This window comes from Culex quinquefasciatus, chromosome 2, assembly GCF_015732765.1.
Source record: "Culex quinquefasciatus strain JHB chromosome 2, VPISU_Cqui_1.0_pri_paternal, whole genome shotgun sequence".
NCBI classification, from domain to species: Eukaryota; Metazoa; Arthropoda; class Insecta; order Diptera; family Culicidae; genus Culex; species Culex quinquefasciatus.
Window position 1 is genome coordinate 34,275,539 of NC_051862.1, and position 20,872 is coordinate 34,296,410.

The following is a 20,872-nucleotide window of genomic DNA, read 5'->3' on the forward strand; positions in this document are numbered from 1 at the left end:
AATAAATTTCTCTAAGTATCACCTAATAAGCCTGTGATAATCAACTGACGATAACTCAGAAACTATTGGTCCGATTATCAATGTTATAAATTGATTTTTTTTGTGAAATTTTCTAACCTTTTCAATAAAAATTTTAATTTCAGCAGTGCTTTTGACTTTAAAAATATCTTAAAATGTACAATTTTCATTATTTCATATTTAAAATCAAATTGTAAATTTGTAAATGATTGAAAAGATCGAAAATTTCGCAAATCGGACCAATACTTTCAGAGATATCGTCAGTTGAAAATTATAGGCTAATTAGATGACACTTAGAGAAATTCATTTTCATCGATTCGAACTCTTTGTGAGGCTGTATCTCAGAAACTAATTGGCCGATTTTTTAAGTTCCGTAAAAAGATAAAGAATTTTTTCTCAGGTTTAAAAAAAAAAGTTTTCAAGAAGTATTTTTTAAAATGTTTTATAAAACTAAAAAAAAATACCAAAAAATTGATATAGTATACCTAATTGTAGCTATAACTTCAAAACGATACATTTTATCAATAGAAAAATGTAAATACTTCACATCCGATTGCAAATATGATTTTGCTTTAATTTTTGTGTGCAGATTTTCGATATTCACTACGGCTCAAAATATAATTTTTGGCTATTTTTGGGAAAAACCTAACCATAACCTACAACTTTGCCGAAGACACCAAATCGATCGGAATACCCGTCCTCATGATTCCGATTTTTGCATTTCTGGGTTGCATTTTTGTAAGGAATGCTACCGAAATTGTATGAAGAGACGTATGGACGTATGATGCCAAATGCCCTCTTTGGTCATAGAAAAAGTACTCAGAAATTTTTAACTGAACTTTTGATTTATCTAGTTCAATTCTCATGGAACAATTATTCGACAAGTGTTTTTGATTAGAATAGGTATCGAAAAAGTATTAGTTAATTTCAAAATTTAGATTTGAAATGTGATAATTCCGCTGCGTTTATACAAAAAAAAAATGATTCAAACCCTTTACAATTTATAAGAAAACTTTTTCATAGAGTTTTATTTTTAAAAGATTCCCTTACAAAGGTGTTAGAAAATAAATTTAAAAATACTCAAAATCAGAATAAAGCTGCTCAAATAAAGCCTACTACCGCTGCTCAACGCCATAGCTTGAGCATGAGCTTGCGCTTGGGCTTGAGCTACAGCAGCAGCTTCACTTTCCATACGATTGTTGACAAATCTCAGGATTTCGGAGCCCGCATCGAGCCACGGTCCAATCCCTCGCTTTTGTTTGGTACTCGTCGTTTCCACCGGTGGAGGTGGTGTTGAATCCTTCAACTTTGACCACCATCTCGGGGCAGCTCGTACGGTTCGCGGCTTCCTCGCAGGAGTTGATGGTTTATCGTTGCACAAATCTTCCGAGCACTGGGCGCAGAAAATGGTCCATCTGCTGGTTTGTTCGATGGTTGCGCAGATGTCAACTGGAGCACATCCTTTCGCGATGTGCTCGTCACCTCGAACTTCATCTGTATGCGTTGGGAAATAATATTCTAAGAAATTTGAGGATGCAGAGTTGAATGTTACAAACCTCTGATTCGCAAATCGGTGCAGGTTGAATTCGCCTCCAAACACTCGGAAGTTCTTCGAGAACAGTCGGACAACTGAGGCGAACCGCAATCGTAACACCTTAGGCAATTTACATCGTAAAGAGCGAAAGTTGCAATGAGCAAAATTGAAGTTTTGATCTTCATGATTTGTGGTTTCAACTTTATGACTTGACCAGGTCAAGAACGTTCAGAAACTGACTTATAGCTTAGAAATTAGAAATTCTTATATAGCATAAAATTTTCTTTCTCTCTCTGTTATCCTTATCGAGGCAAGAATGCGCAGAGTTTGAACGTCACCACGAATGAGTCACTCATATAGCAGTTGTTTTGAGTATTGAGTAATCGAAACTAGTACATTGTTGTGATGGAAAACTATCTTTTTTGGTATCGCTGTATGATTCAAATTTATAAATAAAACATCTTAAAATATTATTCACGTCAAATTTTGATAAGAAATACTTTAAGCAGAAAAAACTACATACCAATAAATCCAATAGAGCCGTTCTCTACGAAATCGGTCTTTTTTTAATTTGAATTTTTGCATTTTTTAATCCGGCTGAAACATTATTGATGCCTTCGGTATGCCCAAAGAAGCCATTTTGCATTATTAGTTTGTCCATATAAATTTCCATACAAATTTGGCAGCTGTCCATACAAAAATGATATATGAAAATTAAAAAAATCTGTATCTTTTGAAGGGATTTTTTGATCGATTTGGTGTCTTCGGCAAAGTTGTAGGTATGTATAAGGACTACACTGAAAAAAATGATACACGGTAAAAAAATTGGTGATTTGTTATTTAACTTTTTGTCACTAAAACTTGATTTGCAAAAAAAAAAAAAAATTATATGTTTTAGGAGACATAAAATGCCAACTTTTCAGAAATTTCTAGAATGGGCAAAATATCTTTGACCGAGTTATGAATTTTTGAATGAATACTGATATTTTTTCAAAAAATCGAAATATTTTCAACTTCTTTTTTCGATGTAAAATCAAATTTTCCATCAAAAAGTACTTTAGTGAAATTTTCATAAAGTGCACCGTTTTCAAGTAATAGCCATTTTTAAGTAACTTTTTTGAAAATAGTCGCAGTTTTACATTTTTTAAACTAGTGCACATGTTTTGCCCAGCTTTGAAAAAATATTTTTGGAAAGCTGAGAAAATTCTCCATATTTTGCCTTTTTGAACTTTGTTGATCCGACCTTTAGTTGCTGAGATATTGCCATGCAAAGGTTTAAAAACAGGAAAATTGATGTTTTCTAAGTTTCACCCAAACAACCCACCATTTTCTTACGTCGATATGTCAGAAACTAATGGTTTGATTTACAATGTTAATATATGAAACATTCGTGAAATATTGAATATTGAAAGTTTGGTTCTTTTGAAATGTTAGGCTTGATTTGAAACTTTTGAAAATATTATTTTCGAAAAGATCGGAAATGGCCGAAATATGGGAGAATTGCTCAATAGTAGAATCACACTGCACATCACCTTCGTCAAAAATTACACTTAATATTACACACTAACAACCGACGAGATTCAAACCCAGCACCATCAGTAAGGACTAGCCTCTTAGCCCGCTCGACCATCAGACCGATGAAGAGTGGAAAGGATTAAGTAGGTTTCCCATACTGATGGGCTACATATTTCAGGGTGTAATATTACATAAAATTTAATTAAATATTTCAAAGTTTATTTTTCACCCAGGCCTTTTTACGTACACTATAAAAGTTGCATGAAATTGAAAGAAAATTTTCTCGTACTAAACTTATACAGAAAATCGATATCGGAAAAAGGACTAACACAACGATTACTCACTATCAAAATAGCTTCACTGCAGTGACTCAATTTAATCTTTGTTATGCGCACGAATAAACTGTTCAAAGCACCACCGAGAAAGATATCGAGACAGAAATTCCATTCTTGGCATAAAAGTACATCAAACTATGACCAAGTTGGGTCAGTTATCGTTAAGTACTGGCAGTGAGAAAGTGTGATCTCAAGCCATGAAGCTCAAAACTTCTTTATTGCTGATTCTAGCCTTCACTATTTTCGAAAGCAATTGTCTAAAGTGTTTCGATTGTGGTGTGCCAAATTTGATGGTGGTGAAATCTTTAAACTGCCTCAAAAGTGGAACTGAGTGTTTTGGCGAAAATTCAACTTGCATCGATTTTCGATTGAAAGGTTTGTTTGTCATAACAATTTATCAAATTACGAAATTTATATTTAAGAAACCTTTAATCGCAGATCAAAATCGGAATTCGGATTTCGTTATCAAGGGATGTGCACCCATTGGAGTATGCAAATCTCTTGGAAGGAAAATGTCCAATTTCAAGGCAATTTCCTGCTCGCAGTGCTCCGAAGATTGGTGCAATGATCAACACATCACCAAGCGGGGGCGCAGAGAAGCAACTCCAACTCCAACGAGGCCCAAACGTGGGCAAACACTGAAAGAATTAGTGAAAAAAGTTCAAAATGAACAAAAGGAATCCAACAAATTAACTAGGGAGAAATTTGAAGAAATTATATCAAAATATAAAAGTCTAAACGAGTCCAAAAGTGGCGGCAATGCATTAAGTTTTAGTCTTGTTTTCATTTTGGTTGTTCAATGCATTTCTTGGTTAGATATTCTGTGAAAATTTTTATTTAAATATTTTTTTTTAATAAACAGGAACAATCATATAACACAGCAGTTTATGGATCAATAAATTACAAAATATCTGTAAATAATGTGAAAACTGTGAAGATAAAATAAAACTTTACTAAAACGACTACCTAACCAAACTTTTTTGGGTCACTCATCCAAAACAAAAAACCTTCCTGCTGCAGTCCCTTCTCGCAGTTAATTAACCAAAATTAGGCATTGCAAATGGACTAATTTAAAAGTTGCTCAAGTCACCGCAAAAAAACCCAAGATATATCGCCGCAACGCACCATTAACCCTCACTGAGCCGTACCACCTCACCACCACAAAACTTTCACTCCAGTGCTGAGTTGGAGATTTCACTGCAACACAAGACATCGACAAAAAAAAGTTGTGAAATTAAATCACTCAGCTTGACAGCCCCCGAAAAATGCGCTCAAAGGCTGAACTAACTTTTGAAAGTGACTTGAAAAAAAAAGTTCAAACCGCTTCCAAACTGTTGAAAATACGTAATTTTACATAAATTTGCGTGCAAAAAAGGGAAAAATAAAAACAAATTTGTGTAATTTTACACAACTCAGTAAAATTAAATCGGAGAGCCAAATTTTACTGAACTTTATGTGCTTTTTTACACATAAATTTATGTAAAATTACATAAAAAAGAAATTGTTGTTTTTATTGTGAATCTTTCTCTAGACTTCTAACAAAGGAACCAAAAAAAAAAACTCATCTTCATAACTTTCGTCCACTTGGCACCGAAAAACGACCCCGCCCTGCTTCTTTTAATTAGGAGCATCCCCAGCGAAGCGGTTGCAAAAATTACTCCCAGACACGATGTCGCCAACTTGCATTTTTTGACACCTTCTTTTTTCGTTTTGTTTGCTTGATGACACACACACACACACCGAGAGAGAAATTTTCGCACTCGAAGAAAATATGCAAATCACGACATCCGCGCGGCCAACAAATAAAAAAAACGAGCAATTATAATAATGCAAAGCAGCTGCCGGTGATGAACTCACTAACTCAGCGTTTGCTGGTGCTGTTTGACAGCAGGTTCATTTGAGTCATTCGTCATTTTGAGGGGAACACATTCTTTGCAGATATCATTATTTTCGAGAAAGGTGTCGTCGGGGATGGTGTGACAGCTGGGTATTCTCTTTCATATTGATGGCAGCCATCTTTCGGAATCAGAAAACAAAGCAAATATCAGTGAGTCAAAACAAAAAAAAAAGATATTCATTATTTGCACTGCGTGATGAAGTGTTAATTTTTGGCGCAATTTTTGACGGTGTCATTAGCCTTAATTTGAGTGGCTGTGGAAACGTCCGCACGTCATGCATATGCGATGCGGGAGTTCGTCTTTTTTTATGGTGAGTCAGATAAGATTTTGACGTTATTTGCACAAGGAACTTATCGTTACAGTGCTAAAATTGTGGGCTTCTTGGTTGAGGGTAATTTGTGTAAATTATGTGCTATAAGATTATTAACTGAAGAATAAATTATTTTCAATCAATTAAACAAGATTATGTTGCAAACAAATTGTTGTTACTATTTACATTAATTTATAACACTTTGTCACAAAAACTATAATGACAACCTCATTCAAGATAACACTTTAGACATTTATAATTTAAAAGTTCCCGGAGTAAATAACAATAACATTCAATGATAGTTAAAATCCCATTAACATATTAATTTTACAAAAAAAATAACAACAAGCAACATATTTTTTCTTCCTATTAAAGAAAGGTAGAAGAGTAAATAAATGTTTCAAAATTCTGATACATTCATTCAAAACATTGCACGTTGATGAAATAAACAACAACATTTGAAACATTGAGCAATTAAAAACTGTTTGAATAGGTTTCCGAAAGTTTTGTCTGCTAAAACTAAAAAAAAAATGTTTATTCGAATTTACGGAAGAGCAATTCTCTACGAAATCGGTCTTTTTTCTTCAATTTTAATTTTTGTATTTTTTAATCCGACTGAAACTTTTTTGGTGCCTTCGGTATGCCCAAAGAAGCCATTTTGCATCATTAGTTTGTCCATATAATTTTCCATACAAATTTGGCAGCTGTCCATACAAAAATGATGTATGAAAATTCAAAAATCTGTATCTTTTGAAGGAATTTTTGATCGATTTGGTGTCTTCGGCAAAGTTGTAGGTATGGATACGGACTACACTGGAAAAAATAATACACGGTAAAAAAATTTGGTGATTTTTTATTTAACTTTATCACTAAAACTTGATTTACAAAAAAACACTATTTTTAATTTTTTTATTTTTGATATGTTTTAGGGGACATAAAATGCCAACTTTTCAGAAATTTCCAGGTTGTGCAAAAATCATTGACCGAGTTATGAATTTTTAATCAATACTGATTTTTCAAAAATCGAAATTTTGGTCGTAAAATTTTCAACTTCATTTTTCGATGTAAAATCAAATTTGCAATCAAAAGTACTTTAGTGAAATTTTGATAAAGTGCACCGTTTTCAAGTTATAGCCATATTTAAGTGACTTTTTGAAAATAGTCGCAGTTTTTATTTTTAAAATTAGTGCACATGTTTGCCCAGTTTTGAAAAAATATTTTTGAAAAGCTGAGAAAATTCTCTATATTTTGCTTATTCGGACTTTGTTGATACGACCTTTAGTTGCTGAGATATTGCAATGCAAGGTTTAAAAACAGGAAAATTGATGTTTTCTAAGTTTCACCCAAACAACCCACCATTTTCTATCGTCAATATCTCAGCAACTAATGGTCCGATTTTCAATGTTAATATATGAAACAATTGTGAAATTTTCCGATCTTTTCGAAAAAAATATTTTCAAAATTTTCAAATCAAGACAAACATTTTAAAAGGGCGTAATATTGAATGTTTGGCCTTTTTGAAATGTTAGTCTTGATTTGAAAATTTTGAAAATATTTTTTTCGAAAAGATCGGAAAATTTCACAAATGTTTCATATATTAACATTGAAAATCGGACCATTAGTTGCTAAGATATTGACGATAGAAAACGGTGGGTTGTTTGGGTGAGACTTAGAAATCATCAATTTTCCTGTTTTTAAACCTTTGCATTGCAATATCTCAGCAACTAAAGGTCGTATCAACAAAGTCCGAATAAGCAAAATATAGAGAATTTTCTCAGCTTTTCAAAAATATTTTTCAAAACTGGGCAAACATGTGCACTAATTTTAAAAATGAAAACTGCGACTATTTTCAAAAAGTCACTTAAATATGGCTATAACTTGAAAACGGTGCACTTTATCAAAATTTCACTAAAGTACTTTTTGATTGCAAATTTAATTTTACATCGAAAATGAAGTTAAAAATTTTACGACCAAAATTTCGATTTTTGAAAAATCAGTATTGATTAAAAATTCATAACTCGGTCAATGATTTTGCACAACCTGAAATTTCTGAAAAGTTGGCATTTTATGTCCTCTAAAACATATCAAAAAATAAAAAAATTAAAAATAGTGTTTTTTGTAAATCAAGTTTTAGTGACAAAAGTTAAATAAAAAATCACCAAATTTTTTACCGTATTATTTTTTCTAGTGTAGTCCGTATCCATACCTACAACTTTGCCGAAGACACCAAATCGATCAAAAATTCCTTCAAAAGATACAGATTTTTGAATTTTCATACATCATTTTGTATGGACAGCTGCCAAATTTGTATGGAAAATTATATGGACAAACTAATGATGCAAAATGGCTTCTTTGGGCATACCGAAGGCACCAAAAAAGTTTCAGTCGGATTAAAAAATACAAAAAAAATCGAATGACCGAAATCCTAGAGAACTGCTCGGAAAAGACACAATAGTTTAATTTTTCAACATTGAAAATTGGACAGATAATTTTGTCTAGGTATTACAGCTAAAAAATAAAAGCTCTTTCGGTGACAGTGAGAAAGACTCAAGGAGGTATTAGACTATGGCAAACAAACAAAATTGCACTTTTTCGTGTTTTACAGTTTGCCAAACTCACAAACAAAGCAAAATGTATGCAGGCTGATGCAAACAAACAAAGCAGGCAAACTGTCCAATAGTTCGAGTTTGTTTGTCAAAATCTAATACCTCCTTAAATTTTCTGAAAATAATTCTGTTCAATGTTTTAATTCTTTTCTTGTAATTTCGTCGTGAAACTACTTTCTTTTCCTGTTATTCTCGAATAACGAAACTGCCTACTTTTCACAATAAAAAAAAGAGAACCAAAAAGTAATACTTTTTGATACACTTAAAAATTGTATCGAAAAGTGATACTGTCTTGAATGGAACACGATGAATTCACTAACCACAATCTGATTTTGCAGCACTCGTCGAGATTATTAAACTCTGCGAAAACATCTTCTTTTTGCAGCTTGTTGCATAAATTTCTATTAGATGTTTGTTATTTTATTGTAAATTTTAAAATTTTGAATCTGAAAAAAGGAATATAAAAAAATATATTGAACGTGTCTTTGGCACTTAAAAAAAATAAACTGTGCTTTCTTTCAAAAAGGTTTTGAACAAATTATTTTCTTTTTTTATTTTCAATATTTGTCGTGGTTTTAAAACTTTTTACATTAATATTATTTTTTCAAATACCTGAGAAAACATTACAAAAGGTTAATTATTTGACATTCATAATCGGAAAAATAACTTCCAAGATATCGCCGATTAAAGAACGAGGACTGATTGAGCAGCAATCAGAAATATTTCTTAATTTTCTTTCTGCGAAATGTTATCTCAGTTAGCAGAGGCTGGATGAACAATTAAAAAAAAAAAGATAATTTTCTCAGCTTTTTGAAAATATATGTTTTCAGAGAGGATTATCAAAAATTCAATGATGTACTTTTTTAATGTTTTAAAAAAATTAAACAATTCAAAAAATTAAGCGGTAAAGATTGTCAAAATTGTGTTTTTGAGACAAAAAGTAAAATTTAAATTTTTTTTTGGTGTACAGTCATCCCACATATTCGGAACACCCACAAATTCGGAACACTTTTGTGGTAATTTGTCAATAGGATGCAAAATGCAACTTTTCTGTCGACCCTGCTATTTTTAGGACCTTTATTTGGACATTCTCTTGCTATTTTACTATTAAAAGTAGTACTTTTTGAACAAAAAACAGCATTTCAAGACTATTTCATTCAGAGCAGCAAAACACTGCCTCCAAATTACCTGTTCCATGATTGTGGGATGTTATTGTGCCTCCCATAATTGTGGAACACCTGTATTTAACTGATATTTTCCCAAAAAAAAGTTATCAGATCATTCATGAAACATTACTAAGAATGAGTTTTATTGGTTTCAGTGTGTGAAGTCATTATTTTGTATAAATTATGTACTCCTGGAGAGAAAAAAAGTTTGTTTACATCGTAAGAAAAAAGTGTTCCGAATTTGTGGTTTTCTAGGGTCAATGTTTTTCTTTAAAAACATGATATAAAACGTAAAATTTACAGCCGGTCTATACATCAATCAAAAGATCGCAAGAAAAGCTTTCACATGAAGGAAAAAACAAATCATTATGTTCAATTATCGATTTTCTATGATTTGTTGAACATTGGCCGATCTGTAAACCGTTCCGAATAAGTGGGATGACTGTATGTACTATTTTATTTTTATGGAGAACAAAAACATTTTTTTTCAGTATGGTTTCTTTTGGCACAGGGAAAAGGTATATTGTTAACAATTTTTTTCCAAAATTAGGCCGTAGCAAATATTTTTCAAAGTTTATGTTGGTTAGGTTTAGTTTAAAGGGTTTTTAATGGCTGGCAGCATAAAAAAAGTTCAATTAACATATGAAGTATTTGATACAAATATTAATTATTTTAAAATAAAATTTATTTCAATTTTAAACGGAATCATTTTAATCTATAAGGCCGTTGCAAAAAAAAAAAAAGTATAAAATTGAAATTACAAGCCATATTTTCAACATTTCAATGAAAACAGTGTTTTAAAAAGCATTTTAACTCATAAGTTATTAGTTCATAATATCTTAAGTATTCAAAAAATCTAAGTACCGACGATTTTTTTTTCGCGAAAAAAAAACTTTTTGCAGTACCGTACAATACAATATTACAAAAAATATGGTTGAGCCCTGGCATTCTAAATATGATTATTAATGCTGGAAAATGCAATTCAAAGTGTTTTGAGTTGATTTGACTTCTATATCCAATAAAATTTTGAAGTTTTTTTTTGAAAAATATTTTTTATGTCCTTTGATTTTTCGGGCCGATTTTGAAGGGGTGGCGACATAAACTTTGAAAAATATTTGCAATGGCCTAAAATCAATAAAATTAATTTATTTTCTTCGAAATTAAATTCAGTAGAACGTAGGTCTAAAAATGTTCAGAAATGCTTCAACAAGTAGTGTCAGGACTGAAGTTCGTATTAAAGACCCATCAAACAGGAATTTAAACATCCATTAAACACGTTTTCCCGGTGCTAATTGTGCACGATGAGGCATTCTTTAATCCCCCAGCAACACGCAAAAAAAAACGAATAAAAATTAATGCTGATTACAATTGCACTGTGCACTCCTCGAAAAAGAAGCGAAACGACAAACAACAATTAAACGGTAATGTTTACACTGTCCAGACGAAAAATAAAAACAAAAAATCTGCAGCGAGAAAAAAACTTTCAGTGAGTGGCGAAACGATCGAAAATAAAAGTTTATTTTGCTCGTGTGTTTGTGTGTGCACCGAAAAAAAAAGTATTTTCATTTTCTGGGAAGTTCGGTTTGTTACAGTTAGTTAGCTGCAACAGCTGCAGCACGTGTGAGCTTGCCAGTTTTGCAGATGTAAATGGTGCACCCCCCGGGAAGGAAACAGAGTATTTATTTAATTGGATTTTATTACCTTTTTGTTTAAATTGTTTGAAAGCGCACAATGCCATTTGATTAAGTTTAAAGGAAAGAGAGAAGTTTATTAAATTGAATTAGAACGAATGGATATAACAGTTTTATAAATTACACAGTCCAACAAGATTTTGTCTCTGAGACGAGTATATGTGTTCCTAGTAGAATTTTGCCTGCTGAATCCGTATCCGGGTCCAGAATTGCTCCAAATGGTCCCAATTTTGAGATACACCCGTTTAAAATGTTAGTTTAGGCCAAAATTAGCTACTTTGTCGACTATTTTACAAAAAAACTATTGAATAAACAAATAAACCAATACATGTATCTTAAAGTTCACGTTTTCCCCTTTCTGAAACACCCTGGTTTTAAAATTTGATTGTTTCTACGCATATTAATAGCCATTTTAAAATTATATTTTCAGTTGGTTGTCATTCAAGTTTTTCCAACTTGCATGCAAGTCAAATTCTAATTTTAAAATGGCTATAAATATACGTAGAAACAATCAAATTTTAAAAACCAGGGGTGTTTCAGAAAGGGGAGAACGTGAACTTCAAGATACATGTATTGGTTTATTTGTTTATTCAATAGTTCTTTTGTAAAATAGTCGACAAAGTAGCTAATTTTGGCCTAAACTAACATTTCAAACGGGTGTATCTCAAAATTGGGACCATTTGGAGCAATTCTGGGTTCAGATTCGGATTCAGCAGGCAAAAATCTACTAGGAACACATATTCTCGTCTCAGAGACAAGAAACATTTGATTTTTTGTTGAACTGTGTTATTAAAGTAACAAGTTTATTTTTATTTTATTCCGTAATAAAGGGTCAAAAAATAACCAATTGGTTTAATAAATGATGCAGGTCATTAACGATAATCACTTCAAACCACTTGCAGGAACAAAAATAAGCAAAACAAAACGCCACCATCATCACTTGAATATTTCACAATAACAGAGGTAAATTTAAGTGCCGACGTGGTACGTTATTATATTGTTGTTTCCCATCAAAAAGCACTCATGGTAGTAAGGTAGGAGCCCTGGAACAAATTACCCATGGGTGAAAGTAACTCTCGGCAGTACGCACGTGCTCGATGCAATCAGAACGAGACAAAAATAGGACCTACTTAAAGAGTTGAGGTCAGGGATGGGACTAAATAAGCACCCGAAACCTAAAAGTGACCAGTCCTACTGCGTGAATTTTACCGCAGAGATGATTCGTTGAATGGATTTAAATTTGAGCTTAAATCTTCTAAACAACAAATTTCTGATTTTTTTTTTCATCCCTCACAAACATTTCAAATTCTTTCGCGAATTCCTGCACCGCGCGACGGACACGTTTGAAGTCTGCCATTTAAGTTGACAACAGTGCGGGGCTTGCGAAAAATTGAACCGCGATGATTGATCACACATGACTGATGTCGCACGTTCGTTACGGGTCGACTGTGGTCGAACGGGGTAGGTACGTACCCATATATTTTTAAGCAAAAAAAAATGTTAACTCAGTGACCCGTTTCTTTCGTTTCCTTTTTTTCATAGGTCGACTGGCTTTTTTGAGGGCAATTTTTAGTGACACATGATGGATATTTTTGTGCAGAAAAAAATGTTACGCTTAATTTAGAATTATGCGTGTGGCCTGTGAAAGGTGTTGGCGGTAATGGGGTCGATTTGTAGAAGACTTTTTGAGAAAATGCCTAGGTCTTAGCCCAAAAGCCAAAACACAATTTTTGATTGTCATAGAATAACAAAATTTCAAATCCCAAGCAGAAATTTAAAAAGATTTAGCAAAAAAAAACAAAAATGAAAAAATTCCATTACTTAAAAAATAATTATTTTTCTAAAGATTAATATCATTTCCAGATTTTTGTTCCAAAGGTAGGATACTCATGAAAGAAATTAAGTAAATATATTTTTCCAGGAATTTTAGTTTTCTGAACTGAAATTTCTATTAAACATTTTTTTCTATAAATCAAGCATAACTTTTGTCCACAAGAAGATTATTTTCCTGATTTCATATTTAAGAACAATGTTTTTAAATTTTGAAATATTTTTTTTTCGAACCAATCGTTTTCGAGATGTAGTCAATTGAAAATTACAGACTAAATAGGTGAAACCTGAAAAAAAAATTTAGCCAGACTCAGTCATAGTCAGGGTGACCACTCAAATCCCATTTTCAAATTCCCGACTTTTTCCCGACTTTTCCAGAATGCTCAAATAATACGCATTTCTTATCTAAAGAATGATTTCAAACAAAAAACTTTCTATAAGAAAAGTCAATATTAACCAACGAAAAAAAATTAAATGAATTTAAAAATAATCCAAATATAGGCATCTTTTGTAAATACAGAAACTAAACAACAATTGAAAAAAACTTCACAAACTTCATTATTATGATTCAGAGTAGAAACACAAACAATTAGTCTTTGAAAAATTATCGAAAGTTCAACAATACTTATAACATTCATGTTATTTTTTAAATCGGCAAAAGTATAGTTTTTGATACTTCGTTTCAACTGGAAATGACAAAAAGTTAAAGATAACTGAACTTAAAATTTCGTTCCTCTTTTTTTAAACTTCATCATCATTTTAAATCAAAGAATGATTAAAACACAATTGCTGAAATTATTCATTCAAAGGATTTAGAAAAATGTCAGGAAATTCATAAAAAAATGGCCTGACTCCCTTTTTAATTTTGTAATTTTTGATATTGTTTTTTTAAATCAATGTTAATTTATGTAGTGGTCAGTATTAAACTGTTTTTTTTTCAATGAACATTCAGTTAGAAATGATTTTATGTTTTACGACTTATTTTAAGCAAAATGTTTGAAGAGACAATTTTTTAAACAGTCTTGCAATAACTCTAAATTTCTTGGATTATTTTTTGCAATTTTTAAAATTTTCTTTATGTTTTCAAAACGTAAACAAGTTTTTAAATTTTGGATTTTATTCGATATTTCCGAAAACTGAAAATCAAGCTTTATGTATAGTAGTAATTTAACCATACTCACAAAAAAGTTTAACGGCAACATTAAAAAAACATATTTTAATTACTTAAAGAATTTAGTTAAACAATTAAAAATATTTACCACAAAACCATTGCCAAACTCAAGTTGGAATCTGTTTTCAAATATTCAATCTATGTGACAAAATGAAATATAATCATAACTCTAAGCTGGCCATTAGGCTCTATTTTTATATTAGTGTTTCATTAACTTTACCTCTTGTATGATAAACAAATATTTATAGAGATCATACGAATCATGAAAAATATCATGAAGATCTGTGTCAAAGACTCCAATATTAATTAAGATTTTGAATGTCTTAAACAGCTTTTCCATACTCAAATATATTGAAATAGTGAAAAGAACCTTAAATTTAAAGTATGTTATTAAAGCAGAATTGAGTGAATTCAATTTGAGAATTGTACAAAATATTGCAAAATTATTCAAGAGTTAAAAAAATTAATTTTCAATCAAGCATGCTTATAATTCCCGACTTTTCCCGACTTTTTGACAAAAAATCATAAATTCCCGACTTTTTCCCGATTTTTGGCGGATTTTGGCGAATTCCCGACTTTTTCCCGACTTTCCCGATTTCCCGACTTGAGTGGCCACCCTGCATAGTGCGTGTTGGTGCAAATTCTAGTTTAGGAAATATGTTTTTTTGTAAAAATCGTTTTTTTGAAATGCAGAAAACCTGGAGAAAAAAAATATTGAAAATATTTTTTTAAAGCAAAATCTTATTTGTAATCGAAAATTTGGAAATCAAAATGTATTTTTCTAAGCGTTACCTAATTACCCCTTAATTTTCAACTAAGGATATCTCAGAAACAATTGCTCTGATTTCTAATGTTAAAAAATTGAACTATGTGAAATCAAGGGTCCTGATTGCTCAAAATCAACCACTCCATTCGCGAGCACAAATAGCAGGCGACGCGATACTGCCCTGATGAATTCCTACTGTTTGTCACTTTGAAACCATTCGCTCCCGAACTCTCTCTTTTCTACTCTCCTTCTCTCTCTGATCGGCTCAGTCTCCGAACGGTTCAGACAGGCCGATCGTCTCCGATCACTCTGAACTGAAAACATTTTTTTCTCTGATGCGCTGCGTTATACTCATTGATTTGGGTTGCCTAAAATCAATGTTATCAATTAAATTGTGCATTTATTTTGATTTAATAACATTATAGACACCATTCAAAGAAACTTCCACCAAGAAAAAATCAAATTGATGGCAAACTGAGGGCGTGAAGACAAAATGACTGCCGCGCTGGAATTTTGTGAGAGTGGCTCTTCGCTGAGCATGGTATTGTGTGAGTGTCGTCGAGCGACGGAGTAGGCAAATATTTTCACGATGTATTTGTTCGCTGAGTGAACAGTTCGGGCCACTCGCTGGCTGCTTGCCAGACTCATTCGCTCATGAATGCTAGCGGGTTAGAATAGGCGACGAATGGATAGGCGATGAGTGAGTGGTTTCTGTTCATTGAACCGAAAATCAGGACCCTTGTGTGAAATTTTCTAATGTTATCAATTCTTGTTTTAATCTAACTTTATTTTTAAAAGATCTACAAATAGATAATTTTCCCAATTCCATAGTTCTGACTAAATTATAAAAAAATGAAATATTTCTCAGCTTTTCAAAAACATTTTTTCAGGGGTACGTTTCTGTTTCGTTTTAAAAATCCAAAAAACGAAATGAAATCGAATATTTATACCTACATGAAGTAAAAAAATGGTACATTCAACAAAAAAATAGAACACTCATCGATTGCAAATCAGATTACACTTAAAAAAATATTTTACATTAGTTTTGTCCAGGCTTTCGATATTTTACAAAAAGCACGATTTTTTTCTAAAATACATATCTGCTAAGAAGATGTCTAAAAAAATCAAATTATTCGCTCTACAGCATTGCCTTGGCGTTTTCGATTGCGAGATTCCTACTCGAAACTAGGTGTCCGAAGGCTTGAATGTTGAGGCAATTGCAAACCTCTTTTTACACCTTAGCTTCCATCCACGCCGGGATTCGAACTGACGACCTTTGGATTGTGAGTCCAACTGCCTACCAGCGACTCCACCAGGACAGGACCCAGGGAGACGACTCCTACACCTGGACTGAGCTAACGACCTAACCTTGAAGATGTCTATTTCTCCTAAAACATATCAAAAATTTCGAAACATAAAAAATACGAATTTTAGAAGTAGAACTTTTGGTGATATTTTTTCTGTGTGTGTATTTTTTTCCTCGTCTTTATTATAACATACAACTTTGCCCAAGACACCAAATCGCTCAGAAAATCTCTGCTCTACACACACAAAAATATCCCCATCATTTATAATGTAACACTTTTACACGTCATAAAACATTTAAATTTCAATGCAATTTGATGCAAATTTGCAATAAATTATACGTAAAAACATGATTTTACGTGAGATCCGGATGTTTACGTCAACTCTCAATTTTACATCAACTGAGTTAACATGTGATTTATTTTTTGCGTGTCGAGTAAATTTACATTTTTTCTGTGTTGATACTGAATTTAATACACTTACATACCCTTTTTGTATGACCAAACCCCAAAAATGTATAGAGACTTGTATGGAAAAACTAATGATGCAAAATTGCTTCTATTGACGAATCCAAATGAAAAAAGAAAATAAAAAAATCGCAAATAAATTGCGTAATTGTGCAGAACTACTACTAAGAAAGAAAATTGTAGTAAATTTCTAAGCTTCTATTTTTTTCCAAAAGTGTTTTTGCTTTCAATTCGGTTTTTATAAACGTTTTTTAGATTTTTTTGTCAGTTTTTTTTTCTGACATTAAAAAACACATTTTTTTCAAAATTTCTTATATCCGAAACCATGATCATTTTTGGCTCAAGAGATGTCTTTTTAGTCTCCAAAAAAATATAAAAAAAATGTTTTTGTTTAAATACGAAACTCAAGCAATTGGAGATTCGGCTATAATTTGGCCAAATCAAGTATTCTGAGAAAATCGTGTTTTTTGTGTTCATCACCAAATCTTAACCAAGGCAATTCCAAAGGGGATTGGGATATTAGCTGTTTGGTTTTTCGATGATGGGTAGTAACATATAAGAATAAAACACAAAATAAGAGCAGCAAAGTTTTTCTTACAACAGAAGTGGCTCGTTTTGACCTCTATGGAAAAATAGTAAGCCAAAATGTCAAGAAGGTCATGCAAATTGTCACGAAATGCTACAATTCAACAGGGACAGTTGAAAAAATGCTACATCCTTTGTGGACGGAGTCTTATAATAAAGGTCGCAAAACGAAACCATTTCAAAACATGATGACCATGGCCTCAAATCGACATCTCTAATTGTCATTCTTAAACTTTGATGGCCTGACGTGCCGCACGTGACCTTTACAACTGGTCATGATCGGCCCCCGAAATAAAAAGAAACCCGAGTCCTTAAAACGCAAAACAAAACCATAACAAACAATACTCACTGTGCGAGGCAAGCCATTCATTATAGTCTAGGCCGGCGGGCAGGTCCACCAGTAACCTCAGATCAGCATCGGGCAATTTGCGCTCGAGCACTCCCTCCTCCAGGTATAGCTTTGTGTCGGCCTGATTCGCGTCTCCGTCTCGCTCCTTACGTCGGGCCTTTCTGTAATGGTGGAAAAGAAGTTAAGAATTTGATTAGTATGCGGTTGAAGAATCACTCTACCATGGTATTCGTTGAGATAGGTCATAAATCAGAGCTCAATTGCGAGGGGTTGGTTTGGTTCCGAAAAAAAAAAACCAGACGATGACCCAAATTTCTAGCGGGGTTTGGAAAAGGCCATCAAGTCTGACATCTCCAGCGGCAAAGGGAGTACGAACGTAGTGAACACACACAGTTCTTGGAGCATTGAGGTCAGATCGAAACAATTACGAAACTAAATGAAGCATAAAACGCGGCCTGGGGTTTCGAACGCCTAAGTTAGCTGCTTCAAGAGACTTTATGCTATATTTACAGCGGAGAACGCAATCGTCGCAATCCGGGAGTTGGAGAGTTGGAGTTTGCAACAGCAGAAGCTGGTTGGATAGCATAATGGCCATGCTATGGCACAATGGGGCTAATCTGATGCAGACTGACCTCTCCCGAAGCCAGAGAGTGTAGTACAGGGCTTTGGTGAAGATTTATGGTGCTCTTATCTGCTGTTGTTGGGGTAGTTCTACGGATTTGTAGCACTGCATCAAGCGACTTAAATTTGGCTTAAATTATGTTGGAACTCGATCAAAGTCCCTTAATCGATTATTGTACTTTAGAATTCTTCTCACAATATTCAAATGTTTACCAGTTCTACAAAATCAGAAACGGCTTTTTAATCTACCATGAAAAACGGTTACCATTTTTTCACAAATTTCCTAACTCAAAGACCCACTGACCTGTAGGTCAGCAGCAACATCTGAGGAAAAATCGCTCAATTTAAGCCAAACTTTTCAACTCTGGTCTGTTTAAATTTTGCTTTCGACATTCACCCCCCAAAAACATAATTAATTGGTGTTTCCCCGGTTTCCCGTTTAGCCACCACACACACACACTGGTTGGCCGCGTGGCGCTATAATATCGTCTAATTAGTTCCTCTCGCTAAGCCGCCGCCACCGGGGAAGAGAGTTTCGCCACTATGGTGAGACTGCAGCAGCACACACAAGTCTAGAAGCAGCTGTGCCAATTAGACTCTAGAGTCGTGAGGAAGAAGATTTTGGTTGAACGCAGTCAGTGGTTGTTGTTGGGAGGGGTTTTTATCATATTTCAAAATAGCACACACACAAAATTATAGTGTGCTATTTGGGGTTTGATTTATGTTGTAGCAATGGGCTGAAACACAGTTTCTATTTTTTTCCTAGGGGAAACATTTGCCCGGGATCAGTCGTAAAATGGTTGTTTTCGATTTGTTAATGGCTAGAATTTGAGGAAGTTGGGGATATTAAATTTGAATAAATATCTAAACAAGAGTGAGACATAATCACAGCAAATTCAAAGCTAAAGCAAGCTGTTGATCAAAATGTCACATTAAAACCATTAGATTTAAGATGAAATAAAGTCGTCGAACAAATCGTAAACATGCTCGAGTTTGAAAATCTAGGTTTTGTAGGATTTTTTTGGAATATGAAACCTTTTACTTGACTTTTACTCAAAACTGACTTATTTGGCATTTTAGCATTTGATGGAAAAATATTCTGAATCTGAATTTTGGTTTTGTTAATTATTATGTAAAAAGAGAATAGCCATGAAATGTTTGAACACATTTTTTCTTGAACTATTAACTAATTCGCACTCATTGTCCGTCAAAGTCGAAGGACAATTATTTAAAATTATCAATGAGATATTCTTGAAAAAGCCATCCAAATTTCGATGTTCGTCGTTTACATGAAGCAATTTTAATTTGTTTGGCTATTTATTGATAAAGGCTGATATTGATAAAGAACGATGACTCATAAAAATATGCATATGGGTAATTCTCTACCAACACGAAATTGGGAAAAGTTGCCCCGACCCCTCTTCGATTTGCGTGAAACTTTGTCCTAAGGGGTAACTTTTGTCCCTGATCACGAATCCGAGGTCCGTTTTTTGATATCTCGTGACGGAGGGGCGGTACGACCCTTCCATTTTTGAACATGCGAAAAAGAGGTGTTTTTCAATAATTTGCAGCCTGAAACGGTGATGAGATAGAAATTTGGTGTCAAAGGGACTTTTATGTAAAATTAGACGCCCGATTTGATGGCGTACTCAGAATTCCGAAAAACGTATTTTCATCGAAAAAACACTAAAAAGTTTTAAAATCCTCCCATTTTCCGTTACTCGACTGTAAAAAATTTTGGAACATGTCATTTTATGGGAAATTTAATGTACTTTTTGAATCTACATTGACGCAGAAGGGTCATTTTTTCATTTAGAACAAAATTTTTCATTTTAAAATTTCGTGTTTTTTCTGACTTTGCAGGGTTATTTTTTTTAGAGTGTAACAATGTTCTACAAAGTTGTAGAGCAGACAATTACAAAAATTTTGATGTATAGACATAAGGGGTTTGCTTACAAACATCACGAGTTATCGCGATTTTACCAAAAAAAGTTTTAAAAAAGTTACTTTTTGCGTTTCTCTTTGTTTCGTCGTCCGTGTCTGTCGCTGGTGACCATGAACGGCCATGATCGACGACGACCAACTTTTTAAAAACTTTTTTTCGTAAAATCGTGATAACTCGTGATGTTGATTAGCAAACCCCTTATGTCTATACATCAAAATTTTTGTATTTGTCTGCTCTACAACTTTGTAGAACATTGTTACACTCTAAAAAATAACCCTGCAAAGTTAGAAAAAACACGAAATTTTAAAATGAAAAATTTTGTTCTAAATGAAAAAATGACCTTTCTGGGTCAATGTAGATTCGAAAAGTACATTAAATTTCCCATAAAATTATATAATCCAAAAAAATTTACAGACGAGTAACGGAAAATGGGAGAATTTTTAAAACTTTTTTAGTGTTTTTTTCGATGAAAAATACGTTTTTTTCGGAATTTAGAGTACGCCATCAAATCGGGCGTCTAATTTTACATAAAAGTTCCTTTGACACCAAATTTCTATCTCATCACCGTTTCAGGCTGCAAATTATTGAAAAACACCTCTTTTTTCGCATGTTCAAAAATGGAAGGAGTCGTACCGCCCCTCCGTCACGAGATATCAAAAAACGGACCTCGGATTCGTGATCAGGGACAAAAGTTACCCCTTAGGACAAAGTTTCACGCAAATCGAAGAGGGGTCGGGGCAACTGCTGTGTGAGTTGGCAG

General features: G+C 33.1%; 1 protein-coding gene across 4 annotated transcripts in view; it reads right to left on the reverse strand.

The window, feature by feature from the left end:
• The window catches only part of LOC6034176 (MOB kinase activator-like 2), a 259,873-nt gene that overhangs the window by 17,150 nt on the left and 221,851 nt on the right, over positions 1–20,872 (reverse strand). For all 4 annotated transcript variants that reach the window (XM_038257129.1, XM_038257126.1, XM_038257128.1 and 1 more), the window contains one exon: positions 17,547–17,707. In XM_038257129.1, the coding sequence (XP_038113057.1) occupies positions 17,547–17,707 (161 nt within the window). The remainder of the gene's footprint in view (positions 1–17,546; positions 17,708–20,872) is intronic.